Raw genomic sequence first — 21,051 nt, 5'->3', positions numbered from 1 at the left:
TATATAAGGAGTTGAAGCTAGTGGTGGACGAGGTAAGAGCAAAGAACGTTACCCAAATTGTGACGGATAACGGTTCTAACTTTAAAAAGGGTAGAGAGAAGTTGATGAATAAAAAGAGTAAGAGGATCCGGCTCATTTGGACTCCATGTGCAGCACATTCCATTGATTTAATGCTGAAGGACATGGGGAAAAAAAACTTTGGTGGTGGGTGTGGTAAATAGGGCAAGACAAGTGACAAATTTTGTATATAACCATGGTTATGCTTTAACCATGTTGAGGGAAAAATGCAATGGAGATTTAGTGAGGACTGGTGTTACTCGATTTGCCACCAATTACTTTGCATTGAAGAGCTTTCAGACGAAGGTGATAGGTCTGAGGTCTATGTTTGCAAGTGACGGATTCTGGAAGGACTTGCATAAAGTGGTTACCATATTAGAGCCAGTGGTGGCAATACTGAGGATGGTTGATACAGAGAAGAAGCCTACCTTGGCCCAAATTTATGCTACCATTCAAAAAATGAAGGAAATGGTTAGAGCTGCTATACCTCGAAGTGCAAAGTCCTACATTAACATCATTGATGAGCGGCGGGAGAAGCACTTGAGTCATCCATTGCATAAAGCTGGTGAGTTCAACATACTTTACACTTTAAATGTTAAAACTTTTTTATATTTACATATGCAAAACCCAAAGGCATTAAGTCACTAACAAATTATATTTGTGGTGTCTACTTTACCAACATACTATTTGAATCCAAAGTATCAATACTCCCATGATCTTGGGCTAGAACAGATTAGTTAGTGGGAGTTCAAACTGTTATTGAGAAGTTGGAGCCCAATCCAAAGATACAAGCTACCTGCAATGATGAGGTAAGAGTATGGGACTTTGGTACTTTGGTAGTAAGTTTATTAATGTAATTACTAAATAGCAAATACTAATGCCTCTAACAATGTTTGAAATTTAAAATGAAAACAGATCAAATACTTCAGAGAGGCCTCAGCAAGTTTCGGTCGACAAGCTGCAATGGAGGGTAGACAAAAGTCAGACCCTGGTAGGTGGCATGATATTACATTTATGAATTATAATTTTATCCCTTTAGAATGTACATATTCTTAATATTCTATATTTGTAATGCAACCGACTGGTGGGTGCTTTATGGTACAAGTTCACCCAACCAGAGGAAGGTAACAGTGAGAGTGCTCTCACAAACTTGTTCATCCTCCAGATGCGAGCGCAACTGGAGTACATTCTCATTGATACATTCAAAGAGGCGGAACAGGTTGGGTAGCGAACGACTGGAGCAGCTTGTGTATGTGCACTACAATATGAGATTAAGGATGAGGCACATACGTGAAGGAATTAAAGCCAATGACAAAGAACTCATTGAACTGTCCAACATTTTCTAGGAGGACTCTGATGATGATGAGGATCCCCTATTCCAGTGGGTGAGGGATCATGGTACACCCGATATGGATCAGCCTGGGGGTAGGCCCGACCCCACCATTGCGTCTGTAACCGGTACTGATGTTGAGGACTATATGTCGCAAGAGGGGCGTGGACATTCAGAGTCACCGAGACCTTTTGAGGAAGTCCTACTGATGATGATGATGGTGGTGACGATGATGGTGGTGATGGTGGTGATGATGGTGATGGTGGTAATGGTGATGGTGGTAGTGGTGGTGGTGGCATGCAAAGTGGTGGTTATAATGATGATCGTCATGAGGGGATGCGCGAGCAGTACCAGACTACCAGTATGATGTGGAAACGCAAATGGACCCTATGCGTTTCACAGGTGAGTCTCAGTTTACGAATGCCACTCAAGATCAAGACCATGGTGGCCACACTAAAACGTACAACAGAAAGAAGGGTCACAAACACTCACATGCTCAAGATGATGACAACAGTATGAACACCATACTTGCAAGTTTCGGAAGCATGAGTATAGATACTACTAGTGAGCATCAGTCATGGCATTCATCTCAGCATCATCATGGCTATGAATATGGCCAGGAGAGCACCGGTTCTGAATATAGTAGCTATGGTCAGTTTAGGCAGTCAGCAGTTGAGTTTGACAATCAAAGCATTGGGTCAGGTTTTGGGTACATATTCCCAGTCCCAAACCAGCCATACACGCCTCAAACTCAATATGACAATAGCATTGGATCTCACACCTCATACCTACAGCCTCCCATGTACCCTAGGATAGGGGGTTTGGTATATGTTGATGACAACACTTATATGGAGGTTGTGTCACACTATGTGCAACACTTCAGCAATTCGATGACATGGGAATTCTTTGTGGATCAATATGGGGAAGAATTCATTACTCGATCACATTTTATGTAACAAATTCAGAGAAGATTGATTTAATGTACTCTTTATATGAATGTTTTGATTGCTATGTACTAAATTGAATGTTTTGATTGCTAATTTGCTATGTATTACTAAATTAAATGTTTCCCATGGTACCGAGATCCCATCGAGACCCGAGTTTTCGAACTATGTTTATTCCATCACTTCCACTAAAACTGTTGGAGTTACATTGATATATAAAGACCTCTAGTGTAAAATAAATGGAAACTCCTATTTATTAAAAAAAAAAAAAGAAGCAGTTGTTCTAGTCTCGCAGGTCTAAAGAGTTTCTCTAGTCTGGCACCAATATCTACCACATGACAGATTGACTGAAATTGAAAATCCTAGGATAGTGCACCCCAAGGGTCCCTGCTCAGAGATCAAGTTTCAGCCAAATGGAGTTGGCCAAGTGGAGCTCAATCAGTGAAAAAATGAAGCTTTTTTAGAAAGAAATGGATGACTGAAAATACAAGGGAAGATGCCAATACATGGGAGTGCATATGGTTGAATCTAAGTTTGAAATTCAACATGTGACTAATCTAGACCATTCTCTAGATATTAGAATGGTTGAAATTGTCACATCACCCTTCCACATGGGAAAACTTGGTGTCCAATCTAGAGAACCACTCTAGACCAGCCGATTTTGAAACTTTTGCCAAAAAAAATATATACAGAAATTACTTAAGTACTTTAAGACTTCTAACCTGACTATAAAAATTATACTTTGAAAAAACAGAAACTTCTAACAGACCTATTTACTTACCTTAGCACTCTTTTAAATAAAAAGTAGACTTTCTGAAAACAACTTTATAGCTAGACGACAAATGACTTGCACAACAGTTTAGTAACTCCAACAAGAGAAGAAAGTCTGTGCTCTTCTTAGGACCTAAAATTTGGGCCTCATAATGGAACCTATTACAATGAAACCACTGAAGTTGTAAGCCCGTGCTGAAGTATCCTTAAAAGAGCATTGTTTTCCATACATAACTTTAGCATCTCTGAGCTTCCTGAAATTTTCATCACAGTTATTCACTTCTAAATCATGCTCTATAGCCAAGACGTCGTCTTCTACATTTCTAACATTCTGGAAGGCATTACCAAATACATTACGATTCCATACTTTTGATTCTTCTTTAAGTCTTCTTAACTTGAAGGCGAATTTACAGTATTTACTTAGTTCACTCCCATAAACTGGACCATCCCAGGATTGTCTAACCATATATAAAAATGGATCGTGAGACAGCCACATTTTCTGAAATTTAATACTACCCTAAACTGAGAAGCTTCAAAATTGATGAGAGGGGTATGGTTGGATGAGAGCTTTGCGTAACAGCATCAGATCCATCAACAACAATCGAAAGGATACCATATTTGCACAAGCCATGATTAATTCCTTCAAATTTCCAAAACCTCATCACCTCTTTAACATACCCCCAAAAAGTTACGCTCATAGTTTAAAATCCAGTCTCGGAGGGCCATTTCAGCCTGACCGAAATTACCGAGATACCAAGATTTCAGCGAGATTTCCCCGAAATCTAGTCCTTTTTCGTGCAAAGTTTCAGTTGGCCGTTTCGATGGGTTTTAGGCCAAATTAAGGCATGATACTTCATGGAAACCTTGTTTTAGGCTATATAGACATATGTAAATGTTCATATTGCAAAAATAATCACCCAAAGTGGTCTTTTGGATTTGCACCCTTGATTGGTAGTATACGGTCGAATCCTAATGTATACTTACACATTGTCTAAGTACTAGAAGACATAAAAGGCAAGTAAATCGTACAAACATAGAGTCAATGAGTCATAGAATTAAGTACATAATTTGGATGTCAATACACTTCCTAATACAAGTGTCTACTAATAATTATTACTGTGCTGTCCAGGATCAGTCCCACTCATGGTCCGATGGAGCCGACGTGCATTGTCCTCTGACTATAAGACAAATGAATGCCACGTCATAATCTGGAACAAGTATAGTCCACCACAACTGCTATGTAAATTGCCTCATCGACATACTGAAGGTAACCTATCCTGGGATATAGGTCAACAAATTGTGAAGAACTACCCACTGAGCCACTGTGATATGACGCCATTGGCAGCATGTACGGCTGGTGGGTTGGGTAGGAGAAAATGTCGTCCACAAAAGACGATCCAATATGTCAATGTGAGTGGGAGTTATACTCAAAACTGGGAATGGATGAAGAAGATATATGCTTCCCCACCCCAATAAACTGCCCATATGGATGTGAATGTGATGCACTGAACTCCGATAGCGATGGACTTGTCTCTCCGCCAAAAGATGGGGCGTAAATGCCCACTCGATCTGCTGTCACCCATACTCAATCCGCCAGCTACATAAATTATCAATGTCCATACAATCAGCCTGCCCACCTGCGGAAAAAAATCGAAGAAGAAAGCACAAAACAGCACAAACAGTCGAAATGGGAGTCACCAAAGAGTTCTCGATCGAAATTTCGACTGAGACTCACGAGTTTTTGCCTTTTTATACCCATGGTTAGTAACATCTGGCTGAAATTTCCGCGAGATGCTACAAACGGTTGAAATTTCAACATCTCGATGAAATTTCGACCGAGATGTTGCACTTCTTCATTTCGACTTGCCATCTTGTCTCGACCTGGCCGAAATTTCCGAAATCTCAAGATTTCGGCGAGATGTAGTACTATGGCTACGCTCTACATGAACATATGGCTTTTACAAATAGTCAAATAGATCTTAAGATCATTCTTGCATTGTCGATATTAAAGATCATTCTTGCATTGTCCAACCAAATAAAGAATCCATGTTCTCATATACCTTCTAAAATACGTCTTCCTATGTTGAAGATCCCTTGTACAGACCAAGGGGCAAGCTGACCACCTCCTTTAATCTCCTAGATAGAACAACAATCTGGAAAAAACTGGGAATCAAATTTATGGGGCCTCAAATCATCAATATCTTCAACCCCTTCATTTTACTATTCATGCTAATTCACATAGTCATCATAGTAAATCCCGGTTTTACTATTTTTATGAAAATTTGAAAACAAAATTAATGTTCACAATAAACATACTTTTAACTCATTTTTATAATGAGCTATGGTTTGCTGACACACTACTGAGAAACTTCCATTATACCCCAAATTTTTGCCACGTGGTAGCTCAGATGGGACCCAAATTTTGTAGATATGTAGATCCCAAGGTCCAATGCTCACGTGTCAAATTCCAGCAAAAACCAAGTTGGCATGGAAAATATATAGCTCTGAAACTCCATGACTACCAAGAGGGTGCACTAATGGATGAGCTACCGAGGGCTGCACGCCAACACATTGGATGGTATTAATTAAACAAATCTCTTACTTTTGACACTTAGCCAATCCAGACCATGCACTATCTATCCAAAATATATAATTGGAGTTCTAGTATAATTTACTATTTTATGTTTTTTTGAGTCCTAGATTGATTAGATATTAGGACTTTCTTGCAAGGCATCGCCTTGGTTTTTTCCCCTCCTCCAATGCCTAGGGTCGCCTAGACGCCATGACAACTATGGTTGCTTCTTCCCTATTTTATCTCCCTCATATCATAACACCCATCAATCCCTTTTTTCACTCGTCCATTCTACCTCATCAAATTCAAATACTTGACTATATTATGAATGACTATTCTGGAAATTATTTATTCAGATCTAATGATTATTCTCAGAATATCAGTGTCTGACATTAGAACTTGATGCAGATCAGCATCAACGAAGGTACTCTAGAAAGTACCAAAGGAAGAGAAAGAACCTAACTCAGTAACTCAGCCTTGAGGATCTGAGTTAACTCAGTTTGAACCAGTTTTGGGTTCAGCCAACCCTTAAGCTTGGGTGTTTTCTGGTTCACCCAACACCATAGTTCAAAAAACTCAGTAAAATCTTGCCGAATTTCTGAAAATTCAGAGATTTTGAAGTGGCCAAGTTGAAATACTATACGAATCAAAGAATCAACAATATTGCAGTTGAATTTCAGTGTTTCGCCAAAAATACGACCCTATATCGTATCGTTTCGGTGATACAGTTCAACAGGGTACTATAAATACCCTGTTTCGAATGCAGGCCTAGTCAAAATTTTGACCGAACTCGAGCTATTTCTCCTGTTTCACCCCTCTTTCTCTGTGGGAGAAGGAAAACCCATATTTCAGCCTGATTTTGGCCACCTCACCTCTACGCACCGTTGGAATACGGTGCTGGGGGTTGCCATGTCACTCCAATGATTGTATTTGACAATTCTTTGTGGAGCAAAGAGAACAACCAGCTTACCATGAGATCAATGCTCTTACAATAGATGGTCGACAATGGTATGCTAACATCGTGGATTATATCCAGGAAAAGATGTATCCTAAAGAGGCCACTAAACAAGAGAGGTGCTTCTAGAGAAGATATGCAGCACAATTCATTCTCCTCGAAGGTATCATGTATAAGAGACCCTACGACAGGATACAATTATTATGTTTACTGCATATTGGTGAAGATTTGGCCACATTCAATAATTCAAGGTATGAGCTTCTTCCCAAAAATGAATTTTTGCAAAAAAAAAAAAATATGATTGGGCTCGATTGGCACCATCAGTTCATGAGTGGGCTTGATCCTCCATGTAACCCTATGTGGTATTCGCCATTAGGATGGCCTGAGGTGGTCCACTTTGTACTCATGTATCACCATACAGTATTGTATTGTTGTGACTTGGGTCTCTATGAGTCTATGTTACATAAATAGATGTACTTTGTACTATTTCATAATTAATCAATAGTATATTTCTTCATTCATGATGCATAATTTACTTGTTTTACTTGCCTTTTCTGTCTTCTAGTACCAAAATAATGTATAGAATAGGCAATATTACACAAGGTATGCAATAGGAGTTGGTGTATGCTGTCAACCAAGGGTGCAAATCCAAACTACCATTTTGTGTGACTTTTCTTGCAATATAAAGGTTTATATATGTTTATATAGGCTAAATAAGGTTTCCCTTAGGTATCGGAGCTTGATATGGCCATTTGCCCCCGAAATGGCCAACCGAAACTCACCCAGGAAATTTACACTGTTTCGGGGAAATTTTGGATTTCAGTCAGGCTGAAATGAGGCCAAAATCCGAGTTTTCAAACTATGCCCAAAACCAGAATCGTAGGTACTTCCTAGAAGTACTTTTTAATTATTTTATTTATTGTGATCATATCTGGAACAGAATTTATAAATTACAGCATATTAGGAAACTTTTTGTTATCTTGTTTCTTCAAATCTTAGTCTAGATAGGATTCCTTTTCCAGCTTGCACATAGAGGAAATTCTAAGTTGTTTTCTTTAATTTGGTTTCCTACAATGATTATGAATAGGACTAAATCATGATCTATAAATATGTAAGGCTGTTCTCAGCCAAACCCAAGATTTTAAAGTTGAATAAAGCATGGTTTTACTTCCATATTCTGTGTGATACAGGATTCTATTGTGAGATGCAGCAACCTATTGTTGGGATGCCAACAATGGCTGGTGGGATTCTAGTTGAGGACAAGGTGAGATGCTTAGTTCATATCTTGATCTTCTTCTAATCTTCTTCTTCATTGTCTAGTTCCTGCAAACAGGTCAGTTCTTAACTCTAACTTCTTGCACATATCCTGTGATTTAAATCCGAGTTTTCTCTTTGATTGTATCTCTGATTTCAGATCTGATTACATATCTTGCAATGGCACTTAATGATCTTCAGTATTCTGTTTTGAAAACTCAATCTTTGATTTGTTTGTGAGTTTCCTTTTCCAACTGAAACTCTTGGATTTCCTCAGTTTTTGAATCAATTTTTCAGATCTGACACCATATTTAGAATCGCTTCTTACGCTCTTTTGATCTCAGTTTTCAAGATCCACTCTTGCTCTTGTTTGGAAAGAGCAAACTCTTCGGATGAACAGTATTGTGAATCGAAACCAAAATTCTGTTTCGACTTTTATCTCATTGTTCATTCTTGATGCTGGTCTTCAATTAATCAACTTTTGTTTACCGATTAGACCTTTCAATTCTGAGATCGATATTATTTCTGGAAATCCTAAATTGCAAGAATCCTATTCCTAGTAGGTCATCATTATAACTTCAGATCCGGCCATCAGATCTGGACCCCATTTTGTATTCCCCCATCTAATTCTGACCTTTGATCAGAATATCGGACCTACCCGAGATTTTGATTCCAGACTATTGAAATTCTTTTAATCCGGTCATCACTTATTCACTGCATTTCTGGATTCATACCAAGTTTCTGAACCTAACCTTTAGTCTTCTAGTAGAAACCCATCAGATATGAAGATCAGATCTGGCCCATATCTAGCCCTCAGATCAAGATCTCTTCCATTCAGTGTGGACCCATTACCCGCAGGCCAATCAGATCGAAAAGATCTGACTGATTAGCATCAGTTTGGTACCAGAGCCAAACCTGCGCCAAATCTTGATCATGGATTAACAATCGATTCATCACGAGATTAACTGGGTGGAAGAATTGCAGAATTAATCAGCAGAGAGCCAGAGAGTACGAAACGGCTTCTCAAGGAGCAAAGAGAAATAGAGGCAACATACGCTAAAAAAAATGTAAAAAATCAAAGAGGAGTTTCGGCCAATCCTACAGGAGTGGCAAAAAGATCCAACGGCAGAAGAATTCAATGATAATCCAGACATGATTTCAATTGAGAAAACACAATTCAAAGAGATTGAGACCGTTGATTTCCTCCTCCTTGACTTCTTCCACAATTTTTGAACATGATGAAGCTGATCGTTGCTGGTTTTGTTAGTGTGACGTTGGATCAACACAAAGAGTGTTGATCGTGCGGTCACGATTATCCTTCACTATAAGACTCGAGGATGAATCTTTTGTAAAATAGAGGGATTAATGCAGAAGCATCTTGGGATACCCGGTGGAGGGTCCAGAACTGTTCATATGTATGTGGGGAATAATTTTTTTGTAAACAGTGGTATTTATGTGGTTATTTATTTTACAGCTGTGAGGGGGGGGGATATTACAGCTTTGAGCTGGTTGTCGGATGCTTAGAATCTTCTTTGAGTAGTTGGATAAAAATATTACGTTATTAGTGAAGTTAAGAGTCCTATTGTTAGTTATATTAGGCTAGTATAGAGTTCTTATTGATGGCAAATTTGTTTGTAACCTTGCTTACTTGCCCATCCCATACAATTTACCTACTTTCTAGGGCTAAATTTTTGTCATTTCACAAGGAGGCTTGTGACAACTCCAATCAGCTCCATCTGCAGGTATAAAGGGTTTTGTAGCCAGCTTCAATCAACTTCCCTCTCTGCGCTTTTTACTCCTATCATAAAGAGCGACAACTCACACTCTCCCCTTACTCATGTCTCAGAGTCATGCACAGACATCATCTCTGGCCGCCACTGCAACTCCCCATTTCCATGACCGTTATGCCCTCCCTCATCAATTTTCTTCGGCCATCTCTATCTATCATAGTATCTATCTTTAATCCAATTAAAAACGGTAGTTTTTGGTGTAACTGATCCGACTGTTGTGTATACTCTTTTGATATATATCCAAAGGTCTCTCTCTCTCAAATCTCACATTGTCAGGGAGGGGAGGACGAGATGTGGTCAGAGTTAGGGTTCAAGCGCCAGGACAAAAATCGTCATTGATGAAAATTGTAAGAGAATAAACATAACAGAGAGAGAGAGAGAGAGAAAACAGAGTGAAAACATATGAAACTCAATCTAAAACCAAATCTGAATTTTACAAAGGCAGAACAAAATAACAAAATTTTCTGCATTTATTCCCTTTCAGCCATCCCATAAACATCCCCATTTTTTTAGCAGAAATGAAAAATGTTTCCTTTTTATAGCAAAATAAATACTGTGGATGTTAGAGAAAGAGGACACCAAAATGGGGTCAAGAAAAGAATCGATCTCTGGGTACCTCTTGTTAAAGCCCGAGTCATACAGAACAACCCTCCTAAGACACAAAGTCGAACAACAAACGTATGGGAGGAAGAGCATAAATAAGTCCCTTGATTACAACAACAACATAACCTTAAAAAATGGCATACCCAGTGCACGAGGCTCCCGCCACTGCAGGGTCTAGGGAGGGACATAATGTACGCAGCCTTACCCCTGCTTCCACAGAGAGGCTGTTATTGTTGGGGTTGGCTACATGGATCCTTCTTCTCCAATCAGCTCTATTCAAAGTTATACATGAAACCAGACCTAGGCTATGCATGTCTTTCCTCACCACTTCTCCTATGGTTATTTTAGACCTGCACCTGGCTCTTTTAGTTCCTTCAATCTAGATCAAATCACTCCTCCGTACTGGAGCATCACAAGGCCTCTGTTGCACATGGCCATGCCACCTCAAACGGCTCTCTCATAACTTATCATGAATCGGAGCTATTCCCAAGTCAGCTCTAATATGGTCATTCCTTACCTTATACTTCCTAGTTTTGCCACACATTCATCTCAACATCCTCATCTCCGCTACACTTAGTTTATCTATTTGGTGCTTCTTAACTGCCCAACATTCCGCACCATACATCATAGCCGATCATATAACAGCCCTACAAAATTTTCCTTTAAGCTTTAAAGGAATAGACAGATTATACAACACTCCAAACACACCTCTCCACTTCATCCATATTATTTTAATTCTATGAGCAATATCATCCTCTATATCACCTTCTTTATTTATGATTGAGCCCAAATACCTAAAAATCACTCTGAAGATTCACTCTCTCATCCATGTTCACGACCTCATTAACCATCCTAGTTTAACTGAAGTTACACACCATATACTCCATCTTTGTTCTACTTATTTTAAAACATTTTGACTCCAAGGTCATAGCTCCAAACCTCCAACTTGGCGTTAATCCCTGCCTTTGTCTCGTCCACCGAAACGATATCATCAGCAAAAAACATACACAAAGGAACCTCATCTTGAATATCGCTTGTTAAATCATCAACGATAAGCACAAACAAATAAGGGCTTAAGGCTTATCCTTGATGTAACCCAATTGTAATTAAAAATTCACTACCTAGACCCCCCCCCCCCAAGTTCTTTTACTAGTCACCACCTCATCATACATATCTTTAATTATGTCCACGTATTTACTTAAAACCCTTCTCTTCTCTAGTATACTCCAGATTAACTCTCTAGAGATTCTGTCATAAGTGATGCAGATTCATCATCGAAATGTGCTTATTTCTTTAGAAATAAGTCTAGGGTTGGGTTATGTACATGTTGGGCCTTTGATCCCATGGGTTTTCTATGTAATATGTCACTTTTATAGGCCTAAAATATGGGTAATTAGGTTGCATACGGGATTAGATGTTTTAGTCCTATACTTAGTTTATTTTCATGTTTTAAATGTTTTTAATTGAACCGGTCCAAAGCTGGTTTGAACCAGTGGTTCAATTTAAGTGATTTTATTAGTTTTTCTTTTAGTTGTTTAGTTGGGCTGGATTAGGACTCTATTTTGAGTCTATTTCAGTTTCCTAGTCAGTTTAAGTTAGCTGATAGGTTAAGGATTGGGTTAGGCCTTTCCTTTTTAGTGTCTAAGTCTATTTTTGAGTCTTATATATAAGTTTGTAAGGGAAGCCAACATTGAACACGAATTTGATTAATAAAAACTCAGCTTTATGCTTGCTGCCTTTGTTGCTGTTGTTGCTCCTTGAGAGTGTTGCATTCTTGTGGGTTCATCAAGGTGGAAGGGATTGGTGGATCTCCAATCGACTCCTTGCATCGTGAAGATCGGGAGACCCCATTGTTCATCTTCAAAGCTGCTGCCATTGAAGATCTCTTCAAATCCAGTAAGTTTGAATCTGAACTTTGTTTAAACTTTCTTCTCACTCCTACCCTAACTAGGATTCCTCCATAACTTCAAATCTGTCCATCAATTTCAAACCAAACTTTCAGCATACATCCCTTCCATCATTATTGACACTCGATCCAAGTTTCATCAGACCCCCACTACCCTAAACCCTAGAATCCCCTTCTCCTACCTCCATCAGGAATTGTCTCAAATAACCTTATTTTGCTGTCCAACTCATCTAACCTACTTCCATTCACTCAAACATCATAAAACCTATACCATTAGACTTCCCTACACCTGCCTATCATTACCATATAAGACTACCCTAACCTAAACCTAACTTTAACCCTACTTTTGACCTAAAACCTCAATTCTGCCTCCATCGAACCAGCAGTTCTACAGATCCTGGTTGAACTGGCTCCTAGTAGGTCTCCTACCTATCTAGGACTACATTAATAAGCCTTTTCTAGGTCAATAAAAACCATATGGAGATCCTTCTTGCCCTCTCTATAGCTTTTCATGAGGCTTCTAAGTAAGAAAATAGCTTCCATCATGGACCTTCCTAGCATAAAACCAAATTGGTTCTCCGAAATAGTAGTTTCTTTTCTCAAGTGGGTTTCAGTAACCCTCTCCCATAATTTCATAGTATGACTCATTAGTACTATGCCCCTTTGTTATTGCAGCTCTGAATATCACATTTATTTTTGTAAAACGGGACGACAATGCTTCTCTTCCATTCACCTTACACATTTTGTCATAGACTTCTAATCTTCTTTATCCTGCTTCAATAGCTTCTGCATGTGACACTTGACAATTGTTTTGTATATAAGAGCCTAAGAAAGAACAAAGAGGTAGAACCAAGATTTCCCACCAAGATCTATGGCAGGTTCCACCTCATGGTTCTCTGTTCTTGGCTCCTTGTCATATGCCGAATTCTGATGTTTCAGAAGCAATAATGTCCAAATAAGTTAAATAACATTGCGTATACGAATACTGCCCGTTGGGTTTGATTGAAATAAATCTATTTTGGAACCTGGGAGGGGGGAAATTAAAAAACAAAAATAAAACAAATGTTTCAGCCTTCATTTAGTCAGTTCGTTATTCATACGTCGTCTTCTTTTCACCAATCCCGGAGAGAATGTCGCTGCAATAAGACATCCGTTATGATGTGGTTTTTCAGTGTGGGGGTAAAAGTAATATGGACTCCCATCTTAATCGATGACGCCATAGATCATATTCATCCACAAAATCAAAGGAGGAAGGAGAGCGGAGTTGCTCTTTCTTCCATCGGCCATATCACCATCGAGCTAGTGCAGGTATGCAAAATGAAGAAAGCAGGGGGTAGTTTAGGCAATTAAAACAATTTCATAGGAAAACAAAGTACGATTAGAGTTTCTACTTGTAGCCTTCTTGGTTACAAACAGATGGACGCTTTACTAATTTTGGTTGTTTATGTAGAGAAAGAGAGTAGAGGGTGGACCTTGGTACAACGGTACGATTGCTCATTGTGACCAAGTGGTCACAGGTTCGAGTCTCAGGAAACAGCCTCTCTGCAAAGTGGGGGTAAAGGCTGCCTACATTACGACCCTCCCCAGACCCCGCAGTGGCGGGAGCCTCATGCACTTGATACGCCCTTTCTTTTTTATATAGAGTAAAAGAGTGATAAAGAGTCCTTGTGAGACACTGCAACTCAATTTAGAAATGTTAACAGTTGATAAATATGTAATCACCCTCCCTCCCCCCCCCCCCCCCAAGCTTATGGAGTTGGTTGAATGATGAAAAAAAAAATAGATTCTTTTGATTTGTTATTAAAGAAGGCTGGATTTCTCTATCCTGTCCCTTCTTTCCTCTTATTTCTTATCTTCCTTTTTCCCTCCCATGGATTGGTAATTAACTTACCCTAAATTTTAGGTTGCCTCTTCCCCATTTTATCTCCCCCATAACACCCATGATCCCCTTTTTCCTCTCCCCCATAACACCCATGATCCCCTTTTTCCTCTCCTCCATACTACCTCATCAAATTCGAATATTAGACTATTTATGACTGATTTTATTCTATAAATTACTAATTCAAATTTAAAGATAATTCTCTCAAAATTTGAACGTTTGATCTGAGATCAGATCTGGTCCATATCTAGCCATCAGATAGGAATCTCTTCCCATTTAGTGGGCCCATTACTCGTGGGCCAATCAAATTCATCAGAACTGCCTCAGCTTGGTATCGAGCCAAACCTTGATCATGGATAAACAATCGATCCATCTCATGATTAAATTTGTGGAAGAATTGCAAAATTACTCGGCATAGTATGAAACAACTTGAAGAGGGTAAAGAGGAAAGCACAAAATCGAGGACTAGTTTCAGCCAATTTTACAGGAGTAGCAAGAGGATCCAACGCAAAAGAACTCGATGATCATCAAGATGATTCCAATTGAGGAAACATAATTCAAAAAGATCAAGACCGTTGACTTCCTTCTACCTCCACAAATCTTTAACGTGATGAAGCTGATCGTTACTGATTTTGTTAGCGTGAAGCATTGGATCAACACAAAGGGTGCTAATCGTAAGGTGACGATTACCCTTCAATATAAGAATTAAGGACATCTTTTCTAACATAGAGGGATTAATGCAGGAGCATCTTCGGAAACCCAGTGGACGGTCTAGATCTGTTCTTATGTATGTGGAGAATAATTTTGTAAACAGGGGTATTTATGTAGTTTTTATTTTACAGCTGTAAAGGGGGGAGATTAGTATGGGCGTAGGATGTTTCGTGGGTTCCATCTATTGAGGTCTTCTTTTAGCTCGACGTAATATGTTTGGAGTTTTCATTTAGTAGTTGGATAAAAATATTTTGTTATTAGAGAAGTGAAGAGTCCTATTGTTAGTTATACTACGCTAGTAAGAGTTTATTAATTTTGGTTTTTACTAGGAGTAAGAGAGTGATAAGGAGTCCTTGTAAGAGTCAATTTAAAAATATTAATAGTTTATAAATATGTAACCACTCCCCCCCCCCCCCCGAAAAAAAAAATTTTAAGGAGTTAGTTGAATGAAAATATTTATTCTTTTTATTTGTTATCTAAGAAGGCTGGATTTTCTCTCTCCTCTCCCTTTTTTTCCTCTTATTTCTTATCTTCCTTTTTTTCTTCTCATCGATTGCTAAATTTACTTATCCTAAATCTTAGGTTGCTTCTTCCCTATTTTATCTCCTCCATAACACCCATTGATCCCCTTCTTCCTCTCCTCCATTGCACCTCACCAAATTAAAATACCTGACTATTTTATGACTGATCTTATTCTGGAAATTATTTATTCAGATCTAATGATAATTCTCTCAAAATTTGACCATTTGATCAGAGATCAATCTGGCCCATATCTAGCCGTCAGATCAGGATCTCTCTCATTCAGTGGGTCTATTACCCGCAGACCAATCAGATCCATCAGATCTGAATCATCTGATTGATCATGGGCTAAACTAAAAGAACTAGTTTGGATAGAGAAGAACGGTTTCTCTTCAAGCTGGGATTCATTGCTGTACTAAATAGACCATCACCAGCACAGGCCATCACGAACATACATGCACAAGTAGTAAGACTGTTTTCTCTTGGGATTCTAACCTGATAACATTTTTTTACTTATCAAACAGGGGGGAAAGAATGCTAAGGGCTTGAAATAGGTGAAAATAAAGATTAACTATATTGATTGGACCAAAAGATACTCAATGAACATCAGAGGAAAATATGAAAGTGCCAAAAAGTGTTAATGAATTGGCATTGACTTGGCAAAAGGGGGGTACTTTGGTAGAGACCATTTTTGGGAATGGTATCCCTTCGTAAGTTTTTCCAGTATTTTCTTTACGGGTGGGATATTTTCCAGTACTTTCCCATTTGGAAGGCTCTTCTGTTGCACTACTACTCTCTCTTCTTGCACATAAAGTGCTATTTGTCAAAAAAAAAAAAACTACTCAACTAGTACATGCCTATTACATGGAATGGCATGAAGAGGAAACATGATCTTGGACTCATGGTCGCACCTATACCATTGCCTACAGGAAGAACATACTAATTCCAAACAACCCCTCCCCCTTCTTTTTCAATTATTAAAGATGCTCTTCGACCAAACATCACGACCCTATAGATTGCAACAGACCAGAAATGGAGGCATACAGCATTTCATCATGCTCTGCATCAACATGCACAATACCTTCGACTTCAGGATTTTACAGGTCAAAGCAAGAGACTTTCAGTTTTCTGGTTGAAATTACCACCATTTTGACTGCATGCCCTAGAGCCGCAATAGGGGGTGGAGTAATCCTAGGGCAAGAAAAAATCCAACAATTGTAACCAAAGTACGCCCTCTAAACACACACACACACCAAAAAAAAACCTCACTAAATGAACAACCCCAACCAATGAGAACTGATCCTATACATGAAAGTAGCCTTCAAGAGGAGCTATAATTGTTGCCAAAAGTTTTTCCTTCTAGTTTTCCAAAGCAGCAAATTTTGTGAAACATTGAGCAATCTCATGAAATTTTCATCAAGATAAAATGAAACACAATTAACAAAACCAAAGATCGTGGAATTATCCCCTGAGGAAGATCACCACATCAATTCATATCATTCATCCCCTTCATGCAAATGAATTTAGCTCTAATGACCTGATGAATCAGTTCTGGGAGGCTATAAGCAATGGGGCAATCCTGATTCGGGGACCCAGAAAGGGTATAACAATTCTCATGTTGACAAGGCAAATATTTCAGGTATACCTTATTATGGTCAGAATAGAGTTAATAAACCTCAATATTTTCTTTCTCATTGCATATAGAACCAGCAATATTAATTTCTACTTTACCATCTTTTCATTGCAAAAGAAACTATAGCAGATTAGCATAGCATGAGTATCCATAGCAAAGATCATATGATTTGTTTTAGGTATTGCGATCCAAGAACAAAATGGCTTCACTGGACTTTCCAATTGGGGATTTCAGTTCTTAATAATGTTGCAGCATACAAGTTTAAGAATAATATAAAGGTCCATTTTAAATCCAAAATCACCTCAAACACAACTACATCCCAACTAAATGGGATCAGCTACATAGATCCTGTTTTCCCATACAACTCTGTTTAAATCACAATTGTAAAAAACCAAAATCACCTACAGAAATCCACAAATACAATCCCAAAGTATTAAAAATCATCCTCCACGATCCATACTAAGTTCCAGCACATACAATTATAAACATGTATTTGTGAGTGTGCAAAATAGTGTACATTTGATATCCCCAAAAAAACTTGTAACATTTAATTGTCTACATGTCCAACACAGCATCTTATTCATCTTAACCTGTCATACCAAAGGAAAATGAGAGAATGTTATGATGTGTGGGGTGATATTTCCAACCTTATCAAAGAGACATGGTAGACATCTTCACTCTCTCCTACTATGCTATTACTGTGCCATTTGAACTACTAGATGTGTAACCAATTAACTGGAGTCCACAGTAAACTCTAAACAGGATTGATAATAGAGTATATCTTGCAAATAGTAGAAGCTGAGATGTTTCTCTCGGCATCCAAATGAAAATATTAATGCCTATGTATGAGTGTACTTTTCTTAATAAGGTAAGTGTATGCATATTCCAATTTCCAACATAAGTTCCTCCTTTATTTAAAAGAAGAAGAAGAAAAAATCCATAACCCACAAAGCTCGAGCTTATGAAAAGTATGAACGGTAAAATGCAGTGTGATTAAAAACCTATCAAGAGAAATAAAGAGCGGAAAATAAAATTAAACAAATACAGAAACAATAACCCGAATCATACTAAACGGCTACTATACTTCTTGGAAATAATAGTGATTAAGAACCATAAATTAAACATTATTATCCAGAAAAATATCAACAAAAAAAGGTAGAAAGGAATCTCACCTCACTTCCAAGGTAATTTCTAATCAGTCTCTGTATATAATCAATTACTGCTTTCCTCCTCTGCTCAGATACCACAGTGGGCTGAATCCGGCATATAATCCCATTGGTCGTCTGCTCGGCTTTTATCCAATTTGCTTCACTAATTGACAATGGGTCTGGGTTACATGACGAAGAAGCAGACAAAGAGGAGAGACAGGAGCCCTCTTCGTTTAAGACGCCGTGTGGCTGTAGCGACCAAACTTCAAGATCACCCATGCAATCAAAAGTGAAAACTACAAATCGTCCGACGAAAACCCAGAAATCATCACAAACTCAATGGCCCTGCGATGGTTTTCGTCACCGCCGGGGCACAAAATCGAAGCACACACATTGGGAAGTTAATAAATAAAACGATTAGATGAATCACGCATCAGAGTTTATCAGAAACATATACGATAGAACCAGAAAACGATTGATAACGGGTTGTTTTCAGGAAAAACATTTGGTCTTTTGACGGTAAGGAATTAAATAGATATAGGTTGCAGACACGAATCGACACGAATAATTTTGAGACTTCTAGAAATTTTGGCTTTGAAATTTGGGTAAACCAGCTACTCGGATGGTTTTGAGGCGACCAAAGGTGCTTTCAGAATCGTTAAAAGACTCTTGTTTTCGAAACGCTTACACAGAACGAAACGAAGCTCGCTCTGTCTCTCTCTCTGTCTCTCTCGCTCTCCCCTCTCTGTTGATAATCTGCCAAAGTGCCAATACTGTATACACAGTGAAAACAAAAAAAAAAAATTTAAAGAAAATTGACCCTGGTTTAATTACTGCGCCCATGTCCACACCTTGGGTGCTCATGTCCCACGTTGGCTCGCTCGCTCGCTCTCGCTCTCTCTCGTACATATCAGACAAAATTTCCCTGCTGAAGCCTGAAACCGTAACCGGCTAACCGCATGCGCCAAGTGGAAACTCGCTTTGACTAACAAGACTACAGGAGTATTTTAAAAAATACGAAAGTTTAAGGGGGTTATTTGCAAACCTATACATGAAGGGGATTATTCCATTTGGACGCATGTGATTACCGGCAACAAGAAAATCCCTGTTGCAAGTGTCGCATGAAAATTTTCTTTGTACAATATCCTCTTCCCCTTTCTCTCTCCCCCCACACTCTGTTTATCTTTCTATATATTTCCCTAATTTAAACTTTGGAGTTTACATTGGATTCTCTCACAATGGTAACCGCATGCGCCAAGTGGAATCCCACACTAATTAATAAGGGTATTTTTAATATAGAAACCTTTAAGGGGCTTATTTGTGAACCCATAGAGAAGAGGATTATTCCGTTTCAATGCATGTGATTACAGATAGTACAATATCCCCTCCTCAGACCCCATAGTGGCGAGAGCCTCGTGCATTAGGTACAAATAATATAAATAATATGGGAAGCAATTTTCTGTACGGGAGTGTGGCCTACACCAGCACTCCCATGTGTCTATCTCTCTCCTTAAAATAAGGAGGTAGAGGTGTCTTTTCAAATGGGGAGAAGAGAAATAGACTCATGGGAGTGTTGGTGTAGGCCACACTCCCGGACAAAGATTTTTTTCCCAAATAATATATATCTCACCCTCCACCTTCATCTCTCCCTTACCCTCTATTTTTCTTTCTATATATTTTCATAGTTTATACATTAGAGTTACAATGATTCTCACAAGAATATGTCAATCTACATATTCATGCTCTTTTTTACTCTTTTTATGAAATAAAAAATAAAGTGTTTATCACTACATATAAGGATGAAAATTTCCGCATCTAATTTTTTGGAACCCTAGTTCAATCATATGACCTAACATTTATTCCATAGTTTTAGTCATAATTTCGAAAGATCTATACTCTTTTTTGGAGGGGGGAGGGGTGAATTATGTGTCTATACTTATTAGTGGTTTTTAACCATTTTTTCCTTACGTCCGGGGGATCGTTGCTAGGTTGTGTGGCCCCTACGCCCAAACACAGGGAGGATGAAACGACCACCCTATCCTCATGAATCCACCCCTATTGGATGCCTATGCACGAAGTCTCATTGGCCTCGCACTGGTGTTGTGGTCACACAACTTGGTAACCTTCTTTTTCCCTTTTCTTACTTTGCAAAATGTAGAATAAAATCGAATCTCTGTTCCTTTTGGGGGGTCAAAAGACATCTATTCAAATAGGCTAGAAACTATTACTGGGAAAAAAAAAAAGATAGACTAGAAACACTCCCATAAAAATTAGTGCGCTGCTCCATTAAACATGGATCGGAATTCGGAACTATGCCAAATTTTCCTACTAGCAACGAAAAGGACCCTTCTAGAAAAGGAATCTACTACAGTTAGTAGCCCTTGAAATGTATTGAAACTTACAATGATCAAAATAAGCACAAAGATGGCGGATATCATCGATTATAGGACGGATTTGAACAATTGGAAGCTTGTCCATAAATTGTAAACACGACATGATTTCCTGGTTTTCCCCTTCAATAAACAGCTTGTATGTTCCTTCGAAAATGGTTTCTAACAAATCTTCGTGAATGGCCATTGCTTCCCCCAACAAGATATCAGTAAATGAGATTGGGTTAGAGACTGCAACATGATATGTCCCAGTCCACTACGTCTCTTATCCACGGACAAAGAAGCATCACACTTGTGTTTAAGGAAACCAGACTAGGGTGAACACCAAGCATTACTCTCCACGTTGTTGTGTAAGGAAAATGGTTGAGGCACAGTTATAGGTTGATTCCCTAAAAAATCATTACATGCTCCCAATGCAGCTAGAATAACTTCAGTTCAAGTCAAATGTACCAACATATATAAGAGCATAAGGAAGATGTTTTCCTTAAAAATCTCTTTACCGTTAGTGGTGAAGGAACTCATGTCCAAGATCCACCAATGGAGCTTAAGAGCCTCAGTATCTAGGATAATGGAGCTTAAGAGTCTCATT

At 38.6% G+C, this 21,051-nt stretch overlaps 1 protein-coding gene across 2 annotated transcripts in view; it reads right to left on the bottom strand.

Moving 5' to 3' along the window:
- Positions 1–18,779, bottom strand: part of LOC122671496 — a 51,748-nt gene extending 32,969 nt beyond the window's left edge. For both annotated transcript variants that reach the window (XM_043868742.1, XM_043868743.1), the window contains exon 1: positions 18,097–18,779. In XM_043868742.1, coding sequence (XP_043724677.1) covers positions 18,097–18,351 — 255 coding nt within the window. In that variant the 5' untranslated portion in view covers positions 18,352–18,779. The remainder of the gene's footprint in view (positions 1–18,096) is intronic.
- Positions 18,780–21,051: the final 2,272 nt, after the last annotated feature.

Source organism: Telopea speciosissima, chromosome 8 (genome assembly GCF_018873765.1).
Source record: "Telopea speciosissima isolate NSW1024214 ecotype Mountain lineage chromosome 8, Tspe_v1, whole genome shotgun sequence".
Lineage (NCBI taxonomy): Eukaryota > Viridiplantae > Streptophyta > Magnoliopsida > Proteales > Proteaceae > Telopea > Telopea speciosissima.
Note: the sequence above shows the minus strand (reverse complement) of the source record. Positions and strands in the feature narration are given on the sequence as shown.